Below are 22,090 nucleotides of genomic sequence, written 5' to 3' on the forward strand. Positions count from 1 at the left end.
TGCTTAAGTGATAGATTGAATTAAATGAGACTTTTGGCTAAGTTTGAGTCTTGACAGATTACTCCTGTCAACTTGTGTGAATTTTTAGAGGGTCTTAACGACCTCATTTGGGAAACCTTCCTTCATGAGAGTTGTAGCCCTTTAAGTGTAGAAAATTCTCGAAGTGGAATCAGGTCATTCCGACCTCTGTAGCTTGAGATATTCGAATTTTACCGAGTATGGTTCTGGCAGTAAAGTGGCAGCGAATTAATTTGTGCATTTTTATTTTAATTCCGAATTTGGTTAGGTTATTTAATTAAAAAGAGTAGGTTTTTAATTAAATAAGACCTGGTTAGGGTTTTTAAATAATTGGGTCAAAGGTGATGAGATTTGGGCTTGAAAAAGGGAAAACCAAACCCTAGCCCACTTGTGGTTTGCATGGGATTAAGGGGAAAACCCTATTTTCTTTCCCTCATTCAGAGCAGAAACTGGACCCCATCTCTTCACGTGAAAAACTAGAGAGAGAACAGTGAGAGAACTCGAGAGAGCAAGGGGGGAGGTCGCCGCTCAAGCCGCCACCACCGCCGGGACGCCGTCGTACACGCGAGAGAGAGCTTTGCGAGAGGGAGAGAGAAATCGCGAGGGAGAAGGAAGGTGAAGGGGACTTGGACAGCAGGAGAACCATCTTCTTTCTTTCTATTTTCAAGCTCTAAAACAAGGTAAGGGCTGGTCCTAGGACTTGGGTAGTTTGTTAGGGACTTGTTGCTATGTTTGGTTGTGAAGAATCTTGATTGTTGAGGGTTTGCATGAGGGTTTGGGTTGAAGGTTTGCTTGCTGTACTATTATGATATGAGACCTATGTGATTTGATTTTTATTGCTGGAACATAGCTTAAAGCCTTGGGCTGAAATGGTTTATAGCTTAAACTAGAGGTGGGAGTTTCGCTGCCAGTTTCCTGTACTGGACAGCGGACTTCAGAGCCCCTTTTTACCTGTTTATGGTCGTCAAATGAAAAAGTAATTAAAATGAAAGTTGTATATTTTTGAAATAGCTTTTCGGAAATATAAAAATCATAATTTTTGGTTTAGTAATGTGATCTGGGGGTCGTTTTTAGTAACTGTTACACCTGCTGTCTTTCCTGTTCCGGACAGTAAGCTTTAAGGCCTAATATCACCTAATTATGGGACTCAAATGAACGAGTGTTTAACTAGAGAGTTGTAGATATTTAAATAGATTTCCAGAAAGGTATCATACGTGATTTTTGGTTGAAAGATACATTCTGTGGCTCTGTTTTTGTGAAAGTTGTTTCTGCTATCAATATGTTGAGTTGTGAAAATGTTTTGAAGTTTTGTTTAGGAACATGTGTTTAGGAGATGCTGTGAGTTATATGCTGTTAAGCCTTGGTACTTGCCTTGTGGTGCTGTTGTGACATAATATGCATGTTTTTATGTATATGGCTATTCTTAAATGATTTCACACTGTTTAATTGGTTATTTGTACAAAAGGGTCGCTCACCTAGCCGTAATCCCCTTTTGTGCACTGTGAATGTTGTGTTGCTATCTTTAGTTTTGTGATGAGAATAAAAGACTCTAGGAAGACTTGACTTAGAGCCTCAATATAAGAGAAAGAGAAATAACTCGCTTGCAAGTAAAAAGTGAAAATGTGATTAATGGAACATAGGTCTAGGTGAGACTATGTACCATGAGAACGATGGTGCCGTTAGAGACAAACAGTTACTTGCACGCGAGGGTGTTTGTGGGTTGTACGGTGTGTCCCCACGTGATTTGGTTGACTGCGGTCACCTTGTGATTCTTTGGACGGACGGTGTGTCCGGCGGACGGTGTGTCCCCCCACATGAATGAGGGTTGTACAGTGTGTCCCCTCCGAGAATTGTTCATCTGCAGATGATCGTGAATATGGCCATTGGTGTTGAGGTGGTTGTGTGAATGGTGAGGTCGCTAGCCTAACTGAACTTAGGTGACTGACTGAGATATAACTTAAAGATTATGCTTATTATACCTTGTTATTTATGAGAGTACATGTATATGTGAATGTTTTTATGAGAATATGAGACCTGACCCTTGCGCTACTTGTTTATGTGTTTATTTGGGGGGGGGGGTAGATGGTCGTGAAGATAACGGCGACGACCCATTCTTGGGAGCTGATACTCCGTGACGAGCCACTACTGGATGACGACTACACTCCTGATGAAGAGGAAGAGGATAAAGAGGAAGAGGCCAAGGAATAGGTTTGGGTTGAGAGACATCCATTTTCTCTTTGGGTTGGGAGTACCGAGTTCGGGAAGCATTGAACAATTATTTTGCTTTCATTTGGATAAATAAAGTTGATGTAATCTACTTTGGTTTTAGATGTATATTTCATACTTATTTTATTTAATTCAAAAGTTTTGGGATGATGTTTACTTCCGCGAGATTTGTAAAGGTTAATTTTTCAAGAGTTTCACAATTAATGAACCTTTGTCATTAATCAAAGATTAATAATTGAACGACGAAATTTCTTTGTGAAAATACACGTGATTGGTTACTGTGTGACACTCGAGAAATTGGGGCGTTACAATTATTCTGTGTTTCATATTGATTTGCTTGATGAACATGAATCTGATTTCCTACATGATTCTGATTATCCTTCCCTAACTGAGTCATACACTTGTCCTACATGTACTGCTACTGAAATGTGTGATTCTTGCATTGATCAATTTTTGGACACTGTTGTTGTTGACTCAGATGTTAAGAAATCTGATTGCACTAATCCAGTTGTTGAAGTGCAGGCTGTAGAAGCTGTATCTGCTAGTTTGGTTCCATATGTTTTGCAGGCACCCGTATTGGAGCTTAAGCCCTTGCCAGATAACCTCAAGTACGCTTACTTGGAGGACGATAAGAAGCTTCCTGTCATTGTTTCCTCTCTCCTTCATGAAAATCAAGAGGAAAAGTTGCTGCAAGTACTAAAGAAGCACAAGAAAGCTATTGGTTGGACCTTAGGTGACATTCCTGGTATTAGTCTATCCATGTGCATGCATAGAATACTCTTGGAAGAAGGAGCGAAGCCAGTAAGACAACCACAAAGGAGACTCAACCCAGTGATACTTGATGTTGTGAAGAAGGAGATCACCAAGCTTCTACAAGCTGGAATTATATATCCGATTTCTGACAGCCCTTGGGTGAGCCCAGTTCAAGTGGTCCCTAAGAAGACAGGACTTACTGTAGTGAAGAATGAGAGAAACGAGCTTATCCCTACTCGAGTGCAAAACAGTTGGAGAGTTTGCATTGATTATAGGAGGCTTAATCAAGCAACCTGAAAGGATCACTTTCCTTTGCCCTTCATTGATCAAATGCTTGAGCGCTTAGCAGGTAAAAGTCACTACTATTTTCTTGATGGTTTTTCTGGGTACTTTCAAATTCACATTGCTCCTGAGGACCAAGAGAAGACCACATTCACCTGCCCCTTTGGCACTTTTGCCTATAGGAGGATGCCCTTTGGCCTATGCAATGCCCCTGGTACATTCCAGCGGTGCATGGTAAGTATTTTCAGTAATTTCTTAGAAAGTTGCATCGAGGTATTCATGGATGATTTCACTGTTTTTGGATCTTCATTTGATATATGTTTAGATAATCTGGATAATGTTTTGCATAGGTGCATTGAAACTAACCTTGTTTTGAATTACGAGAAGTGTCATTTTATGGTAGAGCAAGGCATAGTTCTAGGTCATGTGATTTCTAACAAAGGTATAGAGGTGGATCCCGCCAAGATAGATGTTATTTCACATTTGCCTTACCCCTCTTGCGTGCGAGAGGTGCGTTCTTTTCTTGGCCATGCAGGTTTTTATCGCAGGTTCATTCAGGATTTCAGCAAGAGAGCCCTTCCTCTCTCTAACTTGTTGCAGAAGAAAGTGGCGTTTGATTTTGATGAGAAATGCAGAGAGGCGTCTGATTGCCTCAAGAAAGCCTTGACCACCACTCCGATCATTCAGGCACCTGATTGGACATCCTCTTTTGAGCTGATGTGTGATGCCTCTAATTACGCATTGGGTGCTGTCCTTGCTCAAAAAGTAGATAAGTTGCCTAGGGTAATATATTATGCTTCCAGGACTTTAGATTCTGCACAAGCGAATTACACAACCACTGAAAAAGAACTTCTAGCTATTGTGTTTGCTCTAGATAAATTCAGATCATATTTGCTAGGTTCTAGGATTATTGTTTACACTGACCATGCGGCTCTAAAGTTCCTGTTGAAGAAGGCTGAATCCAAGCCTAGGTTGATCCGATGGATGCTCTTGCTCCAAGAGTTTGACTTGGAGATTCGGGATAAGAGTGGAGCACAGAATTTGGTGGCCGATCACTTGAGTCGGATAGAGAGGGATGCTGATACTCTACCCATTAGAGATGACTTTCCGGATGAGCGGCTCTTTAATATTTCAGTTTCTTTTCCAGCACCCTGGTTTGCTAATATTGTTAATTATTTAGTTGCTTCTGGTTTCCCTCCATTTGCATCTCGAGCTCAGATTGCTAAGCTTAAGAGTGATGCTAAATATTATTGTTGGGATGACCCCTATTTGTGGAAGTTTTGTACTAACCAGGTTATTAGGAGGTGCATTCCAGATCATGAGATTGAGTCAGTCCTTCAGTTTTGCCATGCTTCTGCAGTGGGCGGTCACTTTGGACCCCAAAGGACAGCACGCAAGGTGCTTGATTCTGGATTTTACTGGCCCACCATCTTCAAAGATGCGTCAAGGATTTGCAGCACTTGTGAGCCATGTCAGAGAGCAGGCGGTACCATTTCTTTGAGAAAAGAGATGCCTCAACAACCCATGCTGTTTTGTGAGGTCTTTGATGTCTGGGGTATCGATTTTATGGCTCCTTTTCCTGTTTCTTTTGGTTTTTATTATATTTTGCTTGCTGTTGATTATGTTTCTAAATGGGTGGAAGCTAAGGCCACCCGGACTAATGATTCTTGAGTTATCGTGGATTTTGTTAGGTCTAACATCTTTTGCAGGTTTGGTATTCCTATAGCAATCATTAGTGACCAAGGCACCCATTTCTGCAATAGGTCCATGCAAACTCTTCTCAAGAAATATGGGGTTGTTCATAGAATTTCCACACCATCCTTAAACAAATGGGCAAGCTGAGAATTCCAACTGAGAGATAAAGAGGATCTTGGAGAAGACAGTCCAGCCTAACAGGAAGGATTGGAGCAATAAACTTGAGGATGCTCTTTGGGCCCACCGTACTGCTTACAAATCACCCATCGGAATGTCTCCTTATCGCGTTGTTTTTGGTAAGGCATGTCATCTTCCTGTTGAGATAGAGCATCGTGCTTATAGGGCTGTGAAGACTTACAACTTGGCTCTTGATCAAGCTGGTGGCGAAAGGAAGCTTCAATTGAGTGAGTCAGATGAGATCCGCTTGGAAGCCTATGAGAACTCTAAGTTCTACAAAGAGAAGACCAAAATATTCCATGATAGCTTGATTTCCAGAAAAGACTTTTTGGTTGGACAACAAGTGTTGTTGTATAACTCTAGGCTTGGCCTAATGAGCGGTAAGCTTCGTTCTAAGTGGATTGGTCCTTTTGTTGTTACTAATGTGTTTCCTTATGGTACTGTAGAGATCAAAAGTGAATGCACAGATAAGAGCTTCAAATTTAATGGTCATCGCCTCAAGCATTTCCTCACTAACCCTTCTCTTGTGGATGCTACCATGGAAGATGTTTCCTTGGTTGTTTCCGCTCTCCTCCCGCCATGAATCAGGGAGTTTTCTTTCTCCTTCTTTACTTTTATTGCACTTGTTCAATTCCATATTTGTTATGCTTCATTGGGACAATGTGTAGTTTAAGTGTGGGGGGAGATTAGCTTAGGTAGAATAAATTAGCTGAATAAATTAGATTGATGCATGCTTTTCTTTGAATTTTTAGGTCTTGTTTAGATTATGGGCATTTTCTTTCTTTGAATTGAGTCATGATATCTTGTGATGTGAATCCATGCATTCTTGTGTGTCAAGTTACTTTTGAAAATTGAGGGGTTGAAACAATTATGATAGACTTAATTCCCCTGTGAGAGATTTTGAGCCTTAACTATAGGTGGACAATTGTATGCCATCTCTAATCTTTTTCTTGTGTGATTGCACTCTTGATTACTTGCACTCTAGAACTTGACTTGACGCTTGTTTCTACTTGATATTCACATGCACATATTGAGGTGATTTTAGGCATTTTCTTCTTTTAATTAATAAGCCACTAGCCATATAAGCCTACCTTGAATGAATTATCCTTTGATAGCCACTTTGAGCCTTTTTACCCTTCTTTTCTTTAGCTCATTACAAGCTTATAAGTGAAAAACCATGATTGACCTAATCTTAGGGAATTTTGGAGCTTTGGAATTGTTTTGGGAGTAAGTACTAAGTGGGTAAGGGTGCATTGTTCTTCAATTCTTCCAATTCTCGGTTATGCTTAGTTGGTTGTTGTATATAGTATGGTGGTGCTGTTTTTCATACTAGTTTTGTTATTCAGTAAAAAAAAATGAAAAATAGAAAAAAACAGAAAAGAAAAAAAAAAAAGGCCAAAGAGGAAAAAATGATTGAAAGGATGAAAAGTTGAAGTGTGGAATTGGAGGAAGAATTGCAAATCTTATGCTATATTGGGTTGATTTTGACTTACATTTTACTTATTCCCCATTGCTCCTCTATTTCCTTAGGTTTTAGCTACTTATCCCATATTTTATCCTACCTTGTCCTTGGCCCCATTACAACCTTCAAAAGTCCTTTTTGATCTTTATGTGCATGTGTTTTTGATTGTTGATGTTAGCGTCTTGTCAAGCCTATGGTAGTGTTTGTTCTCATGAAGTGCCTTGAGCGTAAACACAAACCTTAAACACTTGAGTGAAAACACTTTGAGAGCATAACTTGTGAGGTTCTATCATCTTTGTTCTCACCTCTTGGTTTGATTGGTTACTTTACATGCTTGGATGTTTGGATGATATTCATGGATTTCTTGTCTCTTTGATTCTTCTCTTGGTTTTGCCCATTTCTCTACATTTCGTAGGATTCATTGTACAGTATGTGATCTTTTAGGTTATTGCATGATTCACTTCTAGTTTCAAATTGGTTTTCATGTTCTTAATTCTTTATTTTGCCCAGGAGTGCAAAAGGCTAAGTGTGGGGGTATTTGATGAGCAATATTTTACCCATTTTACATAGCCTTAATTTGCCATTATTAATGATTATTCGTAATTAATTGACCTTGCTTGACAGTGATTTCTATTATTTGGTCTAATTACGTTTATTCTTGTTTTCAGGTCTTATTTGACATCAAGGGCATTTTGGAGATTTGCGGAATCTACTACTTCTTATTCTTCAGTCACTATTCCTAAAAGACCTCCAATCATGTTGCGCCACCTGTCTTTCTTTTCTTTTCTTTTTTTCTTCTTCTTTCAGAAACGCCTGAAATGACATCGTTGGCCTCACCAGCACTCTTTCTCAGCATGTTTTACTCTTCATCTGGGAGAGGAGATCCCAACCCTTTATCCTCGAAATCTGACGGTCAATGTAATCTGAACCCTTTTCTGATTTTCTTCTCCACCGTCGTGTCGTTCTTTACCGGAAAAGATGGGAAAGGGGCTACCCGCCGTCCCTTCCGTCACCCTACGATTACAAATCAAGCCTCTTCCAGATTTTGTGGGATTGTGGCGTGTGGAAAGAGATCAATTTAACCCTTCCCAGCTGGATTTGCTTCTTACGGTCCACACTATTTGCTTCTCCCCGATTTTCAGCGGCTTTCCATGGCTTCTCCGGTGGAACCCATCACATCCCGCCGTAAAAAATTTCGTAGGTAAGTCGTGCTAACAGTTTACCTGCTGAGTGATCCTACTAGATTTTGGATTTCATCAATTATTTGCTCTAAATTTGGTGTTCCGTTCGAATTTTTTAAGTTATCTTATTGATGATGTCCTATTTTAGGGGGATTCGACAGGGTTAGGTTTGTAGATTGAGGGTTGTAGTGGGAAGGTTTTGTAGAAGTTCTTCTCTTCCGTGTTTTTTCCTCAGATTGAGTTGCCTATAAATATTCCCACCACCCTCATTCAACCATATTTCACCTTCCCTTCCAATTGTTATTTGATTCCTGGTTGTTGCAGAAAATCAGGAGATTGGGTGTCAATATTTGGTCTCGATGCAGAAAATTAAATACTGCATACACTTGGCTTTTTTAGTTACAGGTCTGTTTTTAGTTGTGACACCTCTTCTTGCTAAAGATTATTTTCTTGGTTTATGTTGACACTACCAGTATGGGTGTTCATGGTTTAATTAATAACTTGTGATTTTGTACCAATTGCTTTGATCAAAACTGCTATAACCAAACCATAATATATGGTTCTGAGATGAGCATTGGCATATGGGGTGTAGATTGGTCTATTTAATTTCAGTGCTTCTATTCCCTATGATTGTTCTCATATAGTCATATTATATCCTTATAATTCCTACAATGCTTATGTTGTTTTGATCTCTTTCTCTTCATTTCTTACTTTCTTAATATTTTTGGTAGCAGAGTTTTTCTCTTAATTTCTACTGATTTCTCTACTTGTATTTTTTGTGTGTCCAGACAACTGTGCCACGGAGTACTCTGTTTGATCATTTGATAAACATATGGGAATTTAATCTTGGCCGGATTCCAGGAACTTGCAATCTTTATTTTTTGGTGGATTTTAAGTTTCAATCTCCGCTTTACAGTCAGGTATAGTTCTTTTATATTTGTTTCCCTCAACTTACCTTTTGGTTTCTTTATCTTGCAAGGAGAATCAATCTCTACTCTTCCCTCATTTTTATTTTCTAGCACCGAGCCCTGCATGTCCTTCTTGGTTAGTGGTATAGCTCTTTTGATATTCATATGATTGTGGTAATTGATTTTTTAAATTCTGAACAATTTTTTTCATTTTTCATGCCTTTTTTTTTACAGGATCCATTGACATTAATCTTATCATTTTTCATGCATTTTTTTTCTTCATTTTTCATGACTTTTGAGAAATTAGTAGGCAAGGAGCTATTATTCAACATTGGAGATATTTATTTATGTGCTTCTTGGTAATATTTACATGGTATGCCTAAAGTTCCTTTTACAATTGTCATTGACATAATGAGCTGGTGGTTATATATGTTTATTGCATTTGTGCTATTTGAACTGCTGTGGAAATGCTTATGTGGAAATGCTTATGCATTTCTCAGAATTTGTTGTAACTAACAGATCAAATTATGCAGGAAATTATAACTGGTTCATGTCATAAAAGTGTTGTGGACTGGTGAGCTCTAGGTAATCCTAAATTCCTATAAAAGAAAATAAATGCAATTAAGAATCTATGTAACTTTTCATACATTTGTTGTTTATAACTAGGTTGCTTTGGTACTTAGTTTTCAGTTGTGGACTAAGTAAGGAAATGCAAGCTTAGGAAAATATTCTTCATACTAATTGGATGAAAGAGATTTATGGAGAGTCATATGCAATTGGCTATGCTTGGGCCACTACTCAGTAATATAACTCCTTGAAATTTCATACTTATTCAGATGTTTTCATAGTATCTAAGTTGTGTTCACTTTTTTGTATGTATCTGTAAGGTATGAAGAAGACTTATTTGGGGGTAAAAAGGAAAAGGGATAAAAATAAAACAGTTCCTTCAATAATCTGAAGATTCTGACGATGAAGATGATATGGACTTTGGTAAACAAATATCTCTCTCTACAACTTCACACATAATGAGGAAGGGGTTTATTATAACTCCTTGAAATTTCATACTTATTCAAATGTTTTCATAGTATCTAAGTTGTGTTCACTTTTTTGTATGTATTTGTAAGGTATGAAGAAGACTTATTTGGGGGTAAAAAGGAAAAGGGATAAAAATGACACAGTTTCTTCAATAATCTGAAGATTCTGACGATGAAGATGATATGGACTTTGGTAAACAAATATCTCTCTCTACAACTTCACACATAATGGGGAAGGGGTTTATTTTTAAAACTAATCTTTCATATTCCATTTTTTTTTATTTTGCATGTAGAAGAAAAGAACTTCTACCCATGAAAAGAAACCTGAAAAATGCAATCAAAGATAGAGTAGATGAAGAAAGCTCATATAGGGCCAAAGTCATGGACTATGCAGGGTGAGGTAATAGAATGATCCATTATTCTTTTTACCTCACTTTTTTGGTTTGCATTTGTAGACCCTTTTTTAAATCTATTATTAGATTATTGATTGTTGGTTTTATAATAGGTAACAGCTGCAAAGAAACCAAAGAACTAACATTGGAAGTTGATCTTGACTTTGAGCACAATGTGAGACTTGCTCCTGTAATCATTGAGGTTAAAACTTCAATTGAGGATATGATCAAGAAAATGATTCTAGAGGTAAATTAAGATGCTGAATCGACATGATTGGGTTCTGCTATAATCTCACAATGTTATTTTGATAGAAGTTGGATTTATATTCTGTAAAATTGTATTATTGGTAAAAGTCATTGAAATTGAACTGGGTAGGGAACAAGAATTATAGCCACAAGGTTTTATGAGAGAACCAGCTTTCTCCCTAGAGTTCCCCATAGTGCAATTTGGATTGGATTCCTTAAACTATTCCCTTTTTAAACTCTACTAATTGTCTAACAAACTGACCAACTCATTTATACATTAGGTTAGTTAGCTTTTGTTACTTTAGCTATTCATGTGACAAAATTCTGCAATTGAGCTTTCTTGCATTTACTAAAATTGTTTGATGTCTGAATCATACAATTAGTTTTCTATTTGTACAAAGATATACATGGTCATTGCAAAAGCATGTAACTTATTATTTATTAAGTTATGATGCCACTAAAATAAATAGTTTGTGGCTACTGTGGACTCAATTTGGAATTGTAGGAACAATGCAATATTTGGGGGAAAAGAAGCAGATGTTGATCAGGTGGTGGATGTAATTCAATACAGAACTTGGCTTTGGATAAAGGCACGAGAGAGATGCTTATTCTATTGTTATCTTCGAATGGATTGAGAATCCATTGGTCTGCCTAAATATGTTGTGAGATAGTGGAACTGCATGGGAAGCAAATATGTTGATTAAATAGAGCTTGTTGCAGGTTCTTTGATCATCTGGAATAGGAGATTTAATTGGTTATCTCCTATTTCTGTTGCTGATAGTGGGCGGTGGCTTTGTGATATAACAGCATGGATATTTCAACATAAATAGTGGGCTATTATTTCTTTTTTCCATTTGGGTGAAGCGCCAATATCTTTTATGTTCTTTCCTAGCCTCACGTTCTGATTATTGTTTCTTTTTCAAGTGTTATATTGTTTGCTTTATTTGCAAGCATTTGCTTGATAACATACAGTATGATGAGTTTGGGGCACCCCTTATGCTCCCTTATGTTCAATTTTCATATAAAAAACTAAAATAAATAGTTTGTCCTTTGTCGTTGATAGAAGTATATTAGTCTCATTATTTCATCTGATTGTCGCAGTGTACCCACCACATGTACCTTGGCTGATTAGAGCATCACAAATTTGAATTAAAAAGATATTATGCTCTTTTTTATGAATGTTTGGTTTCTTTCTTGATATATTTTTCTCCATTTCATGGATTTTGTGTTCCTCTTCTTTTTATACATCTTATTTTATTCACAAGGTTTTATTTTATAAGAAGAAAAACACTGGAAATTTTTCATTGCTTTTATAATAAAGAGAGGTTATGCATTGTAGTATCTTTAGAGTAAGATTTAAGATACTGAAGCGATTCCAATAAAAAGATACTGAAGTTCAAACTTTTAATTGAATTTAGAACATTACTAATTTCTTTTAATGTTAGTTGACCAGTTTCATTTTTACCGAGGGCTTTGTGTAACATCCTGACTTGACGACTGGCCTCACGGTAACAACACGAGTCTTTTCAGCGCACTTTGTCCTCACTCGCGCGCTTCCCGGGAAAACTTCCCAGGAGGTCACCCATCATAATATTGCTCCAAGGCTAGCACACTTAACCATGGAGTTCTTATGAGTTGGGCTCCCGAAAGAAGTTGCAACTTGTTGTCATGAGTAGTACCAATCAAATCTTTTATGCCCTCCTCAACTGTATAGTCCATCCCCACACAGTCTCGGAATACCTCTTGTTCGGGTGTGGTGCGTCCCTCCACATAGAAGGCGATCAATCCTCGTCCTTCTCAGCTCAGGGCGTCACAGGCCCACCAGCTTCCGCTTGGTTCGTCCTCGAACCACACCGTACTGGGAGAGGTCGGCTCTGATACCACTTGTAACATCCAGACTTGACGACTGGCCTCACGGTAACAACACGAGTCTTTTCAGCGCACTTTGTCCTCACTCGCGCGCTTCCCGGGAAAACTTCCCAGGAGGTCACCCATCATAATATTGCTCCAAGGCTAGCACACTTAACCATGGAGTTCTTATGAGTTGGGCTCCCGAAAGAAGTTGCAACTTGTTGTCATGAGTAGTACCAATCAAATCTTTTATGCCCTCCTCAACTGTATAGTCCATCCCCACACAGTCTCGGAATACCTCTTGTTCGGGTGTGGTGCGTCCCTCCACATAGAAGGCGATCAATCCTCGTCCTTCTCAGCTCAGGGCGTCACAGGCAATGTAACACCCCGATTTCGGTGGCGTCACTTTAGTAACTCAAAAATAAAATAAAGCGGAAAAGCAGGTTTTTTTTTTTTTTTTGTTTAAATAAAAAGACTTGTCGAAATAAGGTCTCAACCCAATCGCAATTAACAGCGATTAATATACAAAATAAGCACAGCCCTTGCTGCAACTAAAAACATCGTCACGAGTGTCCTCAAGTGACGGAAAGTAATATTAAGTAATTGAAAGTGTTGCCCAACGGCAAACAAGTGCGACTCATAAATAGAGTCATAAGTTTTATAAATACAGTCCTTCGAAAAGTAAGTCAGCCCAAAACGGCTTCCAAAAAGACTTCCTACGCCCGACAAACTCCCTGTGATCCTCATGGAAGAGAATCACACAAAAAGCTAATAGTCGGGAACCTACCCTGCCCCAAAATACAACTGATGAATCAGAGCTATGACCATGACAACCAAAATCAGTAACTCTAACCACCCATATCCTACACCACTATCTTCGACCCTCATCTGATCTTCCATGAAGTCCGGGTCCACGTCGAAGGCTCAGTAGTAGTCATTTCGCTCCGGGTCCTCCCCGAACGACGAACCTTCTTGAATCATCTGTTGAACGTCTGGCAGCAGGCCGACCGCCCAAACACAAACATACAAACAAAGCCACGACGCTAGGGTCAACTCACGGAATATAGTAGATAATACAAACAGCATGTGAAGAATAAGGGGGTATGTATATATATATGTTGTATATATATATTTATATGTTCTGTATTGCCTACCCTAAGGTATATACTTAGCATGTTATCAAGGCTCTAATAACAATTCAATGAATAATATCTCAACAATACAATAAGCATTATCTCAACAATTCCATATTGGGCGCATGTATGCATGCAATGTCAATTCAAACGTTGATCCCAAAAATAGGCATGTCAAGTCGATCCAACCCATTGGGTCGAACACAAGGACTCGCACACGCAGTAAATGACAACGCCAAGTCGGTTCTCTCATTAGAGTCGAACATACGGACGTTGCGCGCGTCTAATGACTATCGCCGAATCGATCCAATCCCTCGGATTGAATATAAGGATCCGCGCGTGTCGAAATATTATCGCTGAATCGGTCCAATCCCTCGAATTGAACTCACGGACTCACGCGAGTTTATATGGCGATGGCTGAATCGATCCAATCCATCGGATTGAATATAAGGATTCACGCGTGCCCGAGTGTCTACCGCCGAATCGATCCAATCCCTCGGATTGAATATAAGGATTCACGCGTGTCAAACGATTATTGCCGAATCGGTCCAACCCGTCGGGTTGAACATAAGGATTCGCGCCCGTTAAGCCGAAGATAATGTCGATTATGCGACAAAATGAATTAATCAAAAGAAGAAAGAATGAACTTGGAACTCATAGTTCCCGGCTAAACTTTAGATAGCCAAACAATAAACTGCTCATCGAGCGAAGAGTACCGAAGTACTTGGAAACTTATAATTTCCGGCTAAACTTTAGATAGCCAAACAATAAACTGCTCATCGAGCAAAAGAGTATCAACATACTCGGAAACTTGTAAGTTTCTTCTAAACTTGGACTCGGCGACCCTTCTCATCTTTCAAACTAATATTCAAGCTCCAAGCTCTTATCTAAGGTTGTTACCATTATTCAATGGTTTTAGAGATTGATTAATGTCTTATGAGTTTTCCTTGAGAAAATAGGTTTCTTTTAATCTTATAATACTTCCTATAAGTTTCAGGGATCCCATAATCCCAAACAATTCCTTGAGAAGGTCTCGATCCATTAAAACATAACAAGGTCCGAACTCCGTTCGTCCTTTCGAACTCTCTCAAAAATCTCATAAAATTCGGCATGACTTGCCCGTTATCCTCACTCATCAGTATCACAGATATAAGTGGAATAGCATAACTAAATCAGCGCAATCAATAAGCATAAACAGCATATTCCAACACATCCTAGATTAACCAGCAAACGGCCGAAGCCTCTCAGAAAACATTTTTCCATAAAGCGATAAACAATATCCAAGCAATATTCAATATCAACACAATAACCCAGTCGAATTGATCGACGCCTACAAGGAAATAGCTAGTAAGTAAGTTGCCCTAACCTCGAGTTGTTCTGGTCTCGCGGTGCAGGTCTCGCTCACAAGCTTGTTCAGTCAATCCCAAAGTTTCCACAATTGAACCTTTGAGCAAGCAAAGCAATAATGAATCAAAACAAGTCGATACAGTCGAAACAATCCTAACTAATGTTCGACGAAGCTCAAGAAGCTTCAGAGTACAACATTTAGGCACGAATGGAAGGGCTTTCCCCGAATGGATGAGTTTTGACTCGATTCAAGTTTTGTACAAAAACACTTTATTCGCTAAAACGTGCATAACTCGAGCTACAGAACTCGGAATGACACGAAACCGGCGCCAAAATTTCGACAATTGAAAGAGCTACGCAATGGCTCAGGTCATAGAGACCCGAAAATTATTTTTGGACACGGTACCCAAGCAAATAGGTTTCGGCCACTATAGAAAATAGGGTTTTCGAACTTTTTCTTCGATCTAAATCAATTCCAAGGTATTCTTAGACGATATCTAGGCCAGGGAAACTCTCAGAAAAATTATCGGGTCGAAAACTGTCGCAGGGGTATTTTGGTCATTATTTTCAGCTCAGAATTTCAAAATTGGAATTTCGAAAAACAAATTGGATGGGATCGATCCTAACGACATTTATAACAACTAATCCTACTAAAGCTAAGCTCAGTCGTGAATTTCCAGCTTAAAGAACGGAACTTTACCCAGAAATGGGTTTTTCCAACAGAAATTGATCCCGGCGGCATTTCGGCGACATCTGACAAAATCTAATCCGCAGAACACGCTCAGAAGCATGCAGGGAATAAGTTTAGACACTGAAATCAGCTTATTTGAACAGTTTTACAAAAAGCTCAAAACTTTGAGCACAGAAAGACATAGAAGAAGTCGACAGATCTGACGATCAGAAGTGAGAGATAGTAACTATACCTCGATGTCTTCGATTAGCAACGAACGGTGAAGCAATCGGGCAAGAAACGGCGAAAATCACTTCTCCTCTTTCTCTCCTCCAAGCTCTCGGCCACTCCCTCTCCAAATGGCAATTTTTTTGTTTTTTTTTTTCATTTTTCATACTATATATAGGAAATGGAAAACGCGGAAAAATGAAAATTTCGCGATTCCGATTTTTCCTACTGATTCCAACGTATTTTAGACACAATATTCTTCCCGCTGAATCTTCTAATTCTTCAAAGAAATATCAGTATGATTTTTGGTTTTCGAGGCTTGTTTTTAATGCTTACCGGCATTAAAAATGCACTTTATGCACTTTATGATATTGACCTCGGATGCAGAAACTTCCTTCTGAAGAAAGATTTGGAACGTCGATTAGAGTGAGCATCCGCGGATGAAATCTTTATTTGAAGCTCCGAATAGAAAAAGTCTTCATCGTCCGTTGATTTTAGGGTTTCTGAACTATCAGTGATTCGGTTTCGGCAAACTTCCGAGTATTGGAATTTGACGTTCTTACATTCTAGGGTTTCGTATCGAAACGCTCGTTTATAGACGAATAAGAGAAGTTCTAACATTTCTCTGAAAATTTTTGGAATTAGTTTTCATCGTGCCTTAAAGAGTAAATTAGCTATTTCCTAGCGTTCTTGACCTAGGTTAAAGCGAATACTAACCGTGCTATAACCTTTATCGACTTGGATACCATCCTTAGCTTTTTCCTGAAGTTTCTCCTTCACAAATTTATTCCATTCAATAGACACTTGTTCAGGTTTTCCTTCACGTTACCTCAAATTAATCGTGAAAAGGAATTTTATTCGGTTTATTCCAAACTTAAAAACTTGGGTCTCACACTTTGTGTGCAAACACAAGGTTTTAATGTTATAGATATCATTTTATGCTAATGAGGTAAATTTGGTTATGTCATTGTTATGCTACAAGTCACTTGGAAATTTGTATGTCTTTTGTTTATAAATTTGGCTCCTCTAAAGTGAGTGGACTCTCAATGATTATTCCCTAAGAGTAAATCACGTTCCTACACCACATTAATTACATCAAAAGATTGAGTCTTATAATGTTAAAAAGTCTTTCCTTCCTTTTATGCGTGTTAATGAGTCTCTCCCTGCATCACATTAATCCTCTTCAATGTTCAATATTGGTTTTAAACGATAAAAATATCAAGAAGATATTATACAGTGTGATGTGGGATGCAGGATTGTGCCAAACAACACACACAAAAAAAAGATTGTCATTTGCATGCAAGATTGTGCCATACAACACACAGCGTGAACCACAGTTGATGTTGGAAAGCTATCCAATTAATGTCCACACTAAAGATAATGTGTAAAAACATTAATAGAAAATAATAACGATCAGTAAATATATCATTGTATTATTTCATATATATCAATACTAATCTATACTCAATGATAAGGATTTGTAGTTGATTCGAATTAAAATTTCCCGTGCATCGCACGGGTCAACGGGCTAAATACTAGTGAAGATTTAATTGTGCTGGAGTGAAGATTGTATTTTAGGAAATATTAGGATTTAATTTCGGAATATATTAAGTTTGATATTGTTCTAGGAATGAACATTGAAGAAAAGTATAGTACCAAAGGGTAGAGAGATTGAGCTAGAGAGAGAGAGTTAGAGAGTGAATGCTGAATTTCAAGTGTGTATTTCTCCAAATGAGCAAAAGTCCCTTACAATTGATGACTACCTCCTATTTATAGGGCTTGGGCACTACCTATTGGGCTGATAGGGCCTCCGGAGTCGAGGCCCAACCCAAGGCCAAGCTCTCGCTCTTTGGCGAGCTAACCCCTGGGCGTTGCCCCTCTAGGGGCTCGCCCAGTCCACAAGTCCACAAGACACCGAGCGCGCAGTATGAGAGCTGAGTGTGTCTTTTAAATGTCTTTACATGTATCCCATAATACACCGGGATCTAAGCTGCCAACATGGCTTGAGAAAGAATAAATAAGCTATATCGCCAACATGGCGTAAATGAAAGGAAACAAGCATTTTTGGTCTTGGTGATCAACCTAAACCGGCGAGTCCACAAGTCCACCAGCGGCGAGGGCGATCGCTTCGTACCGGCGAGTCCACAAGTCCACCCGCGGCGAGGGCGATCGCTTCATACCGGCGATTGGTTGGAGCAGGTGAGCGATCATTCCCCGATGAGAAAGGTGGCGAGTATTGACCAGGTACTGATCACCCCAATGTCGGCTGGCGATGTCTCTGACTAAACTTTAATACTATTATTACTTGTTAGGCGGTGGCGTTTGGCTTCTATGATGGCGAGGTCCTTCGCGCTTCTTCTTATTTCAAAATCCTTCAAATCCTTAACTGCTCCACGTGACGCGTCAGTTACCTCAGTTTTCCTCTTTCTCCGGAACCGTCACTTCACTTTTCATAACTGTCCCATCACGCGCAGTAACTCCCCATTACATCCCATCATGCGCAATAACTCCCCATTACACGCAACCCACTTCCCCAAAAACCCATCATGACTTCCAACCTTCCCCACGCGTCCAACACGCGTCACTCTTCCAGCCTCCCCCTCTCCCTATAAAAACCCTCCTTCCCTACAATCATCCCTTTCCGAAACCTCTCTTCACCTCCCTAATCGCTTAGCAAACCCCCTCTGCCAACTTCCGTTCCGGAGCCGTCGCTTATCACCCTTTCCGCTACCCACTCTTCACATCTTACTCCGGTGAGTCCTACTGCCCTCATCTTTGCATCATATACATACTCATCTTTTCCTTTCTTTCATTTCGCTGTCTTCTAAAAATGGCTTCAAATCCTACCTCCCCTAACCACTCCTCTTCCTCCTCCGGAAGCGACCCTGACTCCACCGCCGCCGGCGGTCTCCGTTTAGAGGTCCCAGAGATCCCTCCTTACCGACTAAAAACCTTCGCCACTCTGCCCCTTCCAGTCCAAAGAGCCCCCACCCACGAGGCTATAGACCAACCTTCCATTTTCCAGGATAGCGATCTCATTGTGCAATTCGTGAGCTCCCTGGGTGGTTTGTCTAATGACGATGAGTTTAACGCCAAACTCAGGATCTGGATCTGCAGTTCTGAGGATCGCCCCTGGCTTCATAAGCCAAACGGCGACGTAAAGAGATCCCACTTTTTCTTTGCGTACGAATACATGTTTAGCGAGCTTGGAATCAGGCTTCCTTTCTCGCCCTTTGTCCAAACCGTCCTCCGCGACATCAATGCGGCTCCCTGCCAACTTCACCCCAACGCCTGGGCCTTCATTCGGTGCTTTGAAATCTTATGCGCCGCGGTTGGCATCGCCCCATCTCCTACCAGTTTCTTCTACCTCTACGACGTCGACCCCAAGTCCATCAAAAACAGAGGATGGATTTCCTTAAAGGCCCGGGCCGCCCGGAAGTGCCTGCATCCCCACAAAAGTAACGCGAAGTCCTCCTTCGAGCGAAAGTACTTTCGTGTGGCGGTTCACCCCGCCTACCCCGAGGCCTTCACCCTTAGGGACGGGACCGCCCTTTTCCCTCTTTACTGGACGGAGAAGCCCAATGGGATTACCGATCCTTCAGAGGAATCTTTGTCTGCCAACGACAAAGCCTTTTTGAATCTCCTTGCCCCGGTTCCCATCCTTGACTGCACAACAGTCCTTGAGGGCGCTGGCCTCTCAAGAACTCCCAAATACTTAGGTTATCCATAGCTTACTTCTATTATCGACATTTTCTTTCTCGTCTCCTATGCTATCACTGATCCTCTTTTTTTATTGTTGTAGAAGATATGAACTTCACGAATGCCGAGCTCCTGAAGGCCCGCGAGAGGAGAATGACTCGCTTTTCCCCAAAGTTCAACGCTGAGGGCGACGTGAAAAAGAGGGGCGGTGCCGAGAACCAAGCTGAGGGCGCCAAAGCCCCCAAGAGAAGAAAATTGGCCAAAGTCTCCTCCGTCGCCGGCCCTTCCAACCCCGGCGCTCAGCCCAACACTGCCGCTGCGCCCAAAGGCAAAAATGTCACTGAAGCCTCCGCCGCCGCAGCTACCGAGACAACCACCGTCCCGGCCCCCAAATCTGCTACCGCGGACGTGGCCTCCGCAGCCGCCGCCAAGTCCACTACTGTAGGTGCTACAGCCACCTCCACCGGTGCTGCAACTACCTCTGCTGATCAGCCACCAACCGCTGACACAACCGCCAACATCTCTCAACCCTCAGCTGTTGAGAAACCCGTCACCGTTAATGCCACAGCAGCTGCCGCGTCGTCTGATGCTCCTACCGGGAAGAAAGGAAAAGAAAATGAAACCCCCCGTTCCCCTCCTCGACAGGATGCACCTCCTAGCCCGCCCCCAATAGATGACGGGCGCTCCGCGTCTTCTCCACCTCGCCGCGAAGAGGGACCTTCTCCTGATGCCGCCGCTACCTCTGAAGCGACCCAGATCGAGCAAGCTCCTGGTAAAGAGGGCGGTTCCTCCAGCTACTACAACATGCTTCCCAACGCCATTGAACCTTCAGAATTCTTGCTTACCGGCCTCAACCGTGAAGTTATAGAGAAAGAAGTTTTGAGCCGGGGGATTGATGAAGCCAAGGAGGAAACCCTTGCTTGTCTTCTACGTGCTGGGTGTATTTTTGCCCATGCGTTCGAGAAGTTCAACGCCGCCACCGTTGAAGCTGAGCGGTTGAAGGCCGAGAGTGCTAAGCATCAAGAAGCCGCCGCTGCTTGGGAAAAGCGCTTCGACAAACTGGCGACGCAGGCAGGAAAAGACAAAGTCCATGCCGACAAGTTGATTGGCACAGCGGGGATTAAAATCGGCGAACTGGAGGATCAGCTGGCGCTGATGAAGGAAGAAGCGGATGATCTTGATGCAAGTCTTCAAGCTTGCAAAAAGGAAAAAGAGCAAGCTGAGAAGGACCTGATCGCTAGAGGCGAGGCGCTGGTTGCTAAGGAGTCTGAGCTCGCCATATTGCGCGCTGAGCTGGAGTTAGTGAAGAAGGCGCTGGCGGAGCAAGAGAAAAAGTCTGCTGAGTCCTTGGCCTTGGCGAAGTTTGACATGGAGGCGGTGATGCAGGCCACGTCCGAGGAGATCAAGAAAGCGACCGAAGCTCATGCTGAGGCCCTCGCCATGAAAGATGCTGAGATTGCTTCCCAACTGGCAAAGATCAAAGGGCTAGAGGACGAGCTGGCGGCGGAGAAAACCAAAGCCACTGAGGCGAGGGAACAAGCCGCTGACATTGCTCTTGACAATCGCGAGCGCGACTTCTACCTTGCCAAAGATCAGGCCCAACATTTGTACCTGTAACACCCCGATTTCCAGGTGTCACTTTAGTAACCAAAAATAATCTTTACGCGGAAAACAGGTAATTTTTTTTTTCGTTTCTTTCCTTTAAATCAAAACGATAAAGAAGTAGAGACAACACCCAACAACTAAACTAACCGATATACAAATATATACATCTGTACAGCCTCGGCTGCACTCCATGTCACGCGAAGCCGCAGTGACTCCAAAGTAGTACGCCCGCAGGCAAATATACAAACCAGAACTGTGAGTAAAAGTATCAAAATACAGTTATCCAAGAGAAAGTCGGCACTCAAAAATGGCCTGAAAGGAAGACCCCTATACTCCGACAGACTCTCTGTGATCCTCCTCAAAAGAACCACACAAAAAGACACACATCGGAACCTACCCTGTCCCAAAAAGAAACTGACGATCAGAGCTCTACACAAAAAATGTCGCTAATCCTAACCTACCCTCCCAGCTCAGCTCACCAATCATCCTCCTCCTCATCGCTGCTCGGCGAGTAGCTCTCCCCACTGCTCTCGGAGTCAAAGTCGGAATCCACCGTAATCATCTCGGTGTCCAAATCCATAACCTCCCTCCTCACTGTCCTGCGCACCGCCCTAGTCGAGCCGGTCTCCACATCCACCTCTCCTGTGAGAACATCCTCCTCCTCCACCCTCATCAAGGGGTCCACACGGTAGCCGTGCGGTGAAGAGAAAGATAAGAGACGTGAGACAGATGGGACAACAGACTCCCTCCTCGGCTGTACGAGCCTAGAGGACGACGCCACGTCGGTAGAAGCGATGGCAGTAGCCGGAGGTGGCACAACAGATATAGCAGCAGCAGCAGGCTCGATCTCCTCTGGGTCCTCCTCAACAGAAGGTGAAGTCGGAGGTGGTGCAGGTGGTGCATGTCCAGTGCCTGGTCCACAATGAACTGAGGGCGGCAAGTCAAAACTCAGCTCCATACGCCGTAGCACTCCGCTCGTCAGGCGTCCTCGCTCATCCGTCCGGTCCTCCATGACCCTTCCCCTATACGTCGCCCGGTGACCAGCCACATCGATCACCCAAGCTGTGGGGGCATCCCTATCCAGCAACTCATATCTGATCCCCCCCGAGGGAGAGACCGTCGAGAACCAGTCGGCCATCGACATCTGGCAGCAGGCCGACCGCCCAAAGACAAACATACAAAC

General features: G+C 41.6%; 1 protein-coding gene and 1 long non-coding RNA gene across 3 annotated transcripts; both read left to right on the plus strand.

Moving 5' to 3' along the window:
* The first annotated feature begins 5,245 nt into the window (after positions 1–5,245).
* On the plus strand, positions 5,246–5,734 carry LOC130744210 (uncharacterized). The gene has a single exon (XM_057596402.1). It carries the CDS (start codon positions 5,246–5,248, stop codon positions 5,732–5,734), a length of 489 nt encoding a protein of 162 aa, XP_057452385.1.
* A 3,553-nt stretch (positions 5,735–9,287) lies between these two features.
* On the plus strand, positions 9,288–10,533 carry LOC130748530 (uncharacterized). 2 transcript variants are annotated; one of them, XR_009022723.1, is made up of 5 exons: positions 9,288–9,503; positions 9,590–9,692; positions 9,827–9,929; positions 10,030–10,136; positions 10,242–10,384. It is a non-coding gene; the product is annotated as an uncharacterized LOC130748530 (long non-coding RNA). The 2 variants fall into 2 exon arrangements; XR_009022722.1 differs by having other exon boundaries at positions 9,288–9,692; positions 10,242–10,533.
* The last annotated feature ends 11,557 nt before the right edge of the window (positions 10,534–22,090 follow it).

The sequence above is a fragment of the Lotus japonicus genome, chromosome 3, assembly GCF_012489685.1.
Source record: "Lotus japonicus ecotype B-129 chromosome 3, LjGifu_v1.2".
Classification (NCBI taxonomy): Eukaryota; Viridiplantae; Streptophyta; class Magnoliopsida; order Fabales; family Fabaceae; genus Lotus; species Lotus japonicus.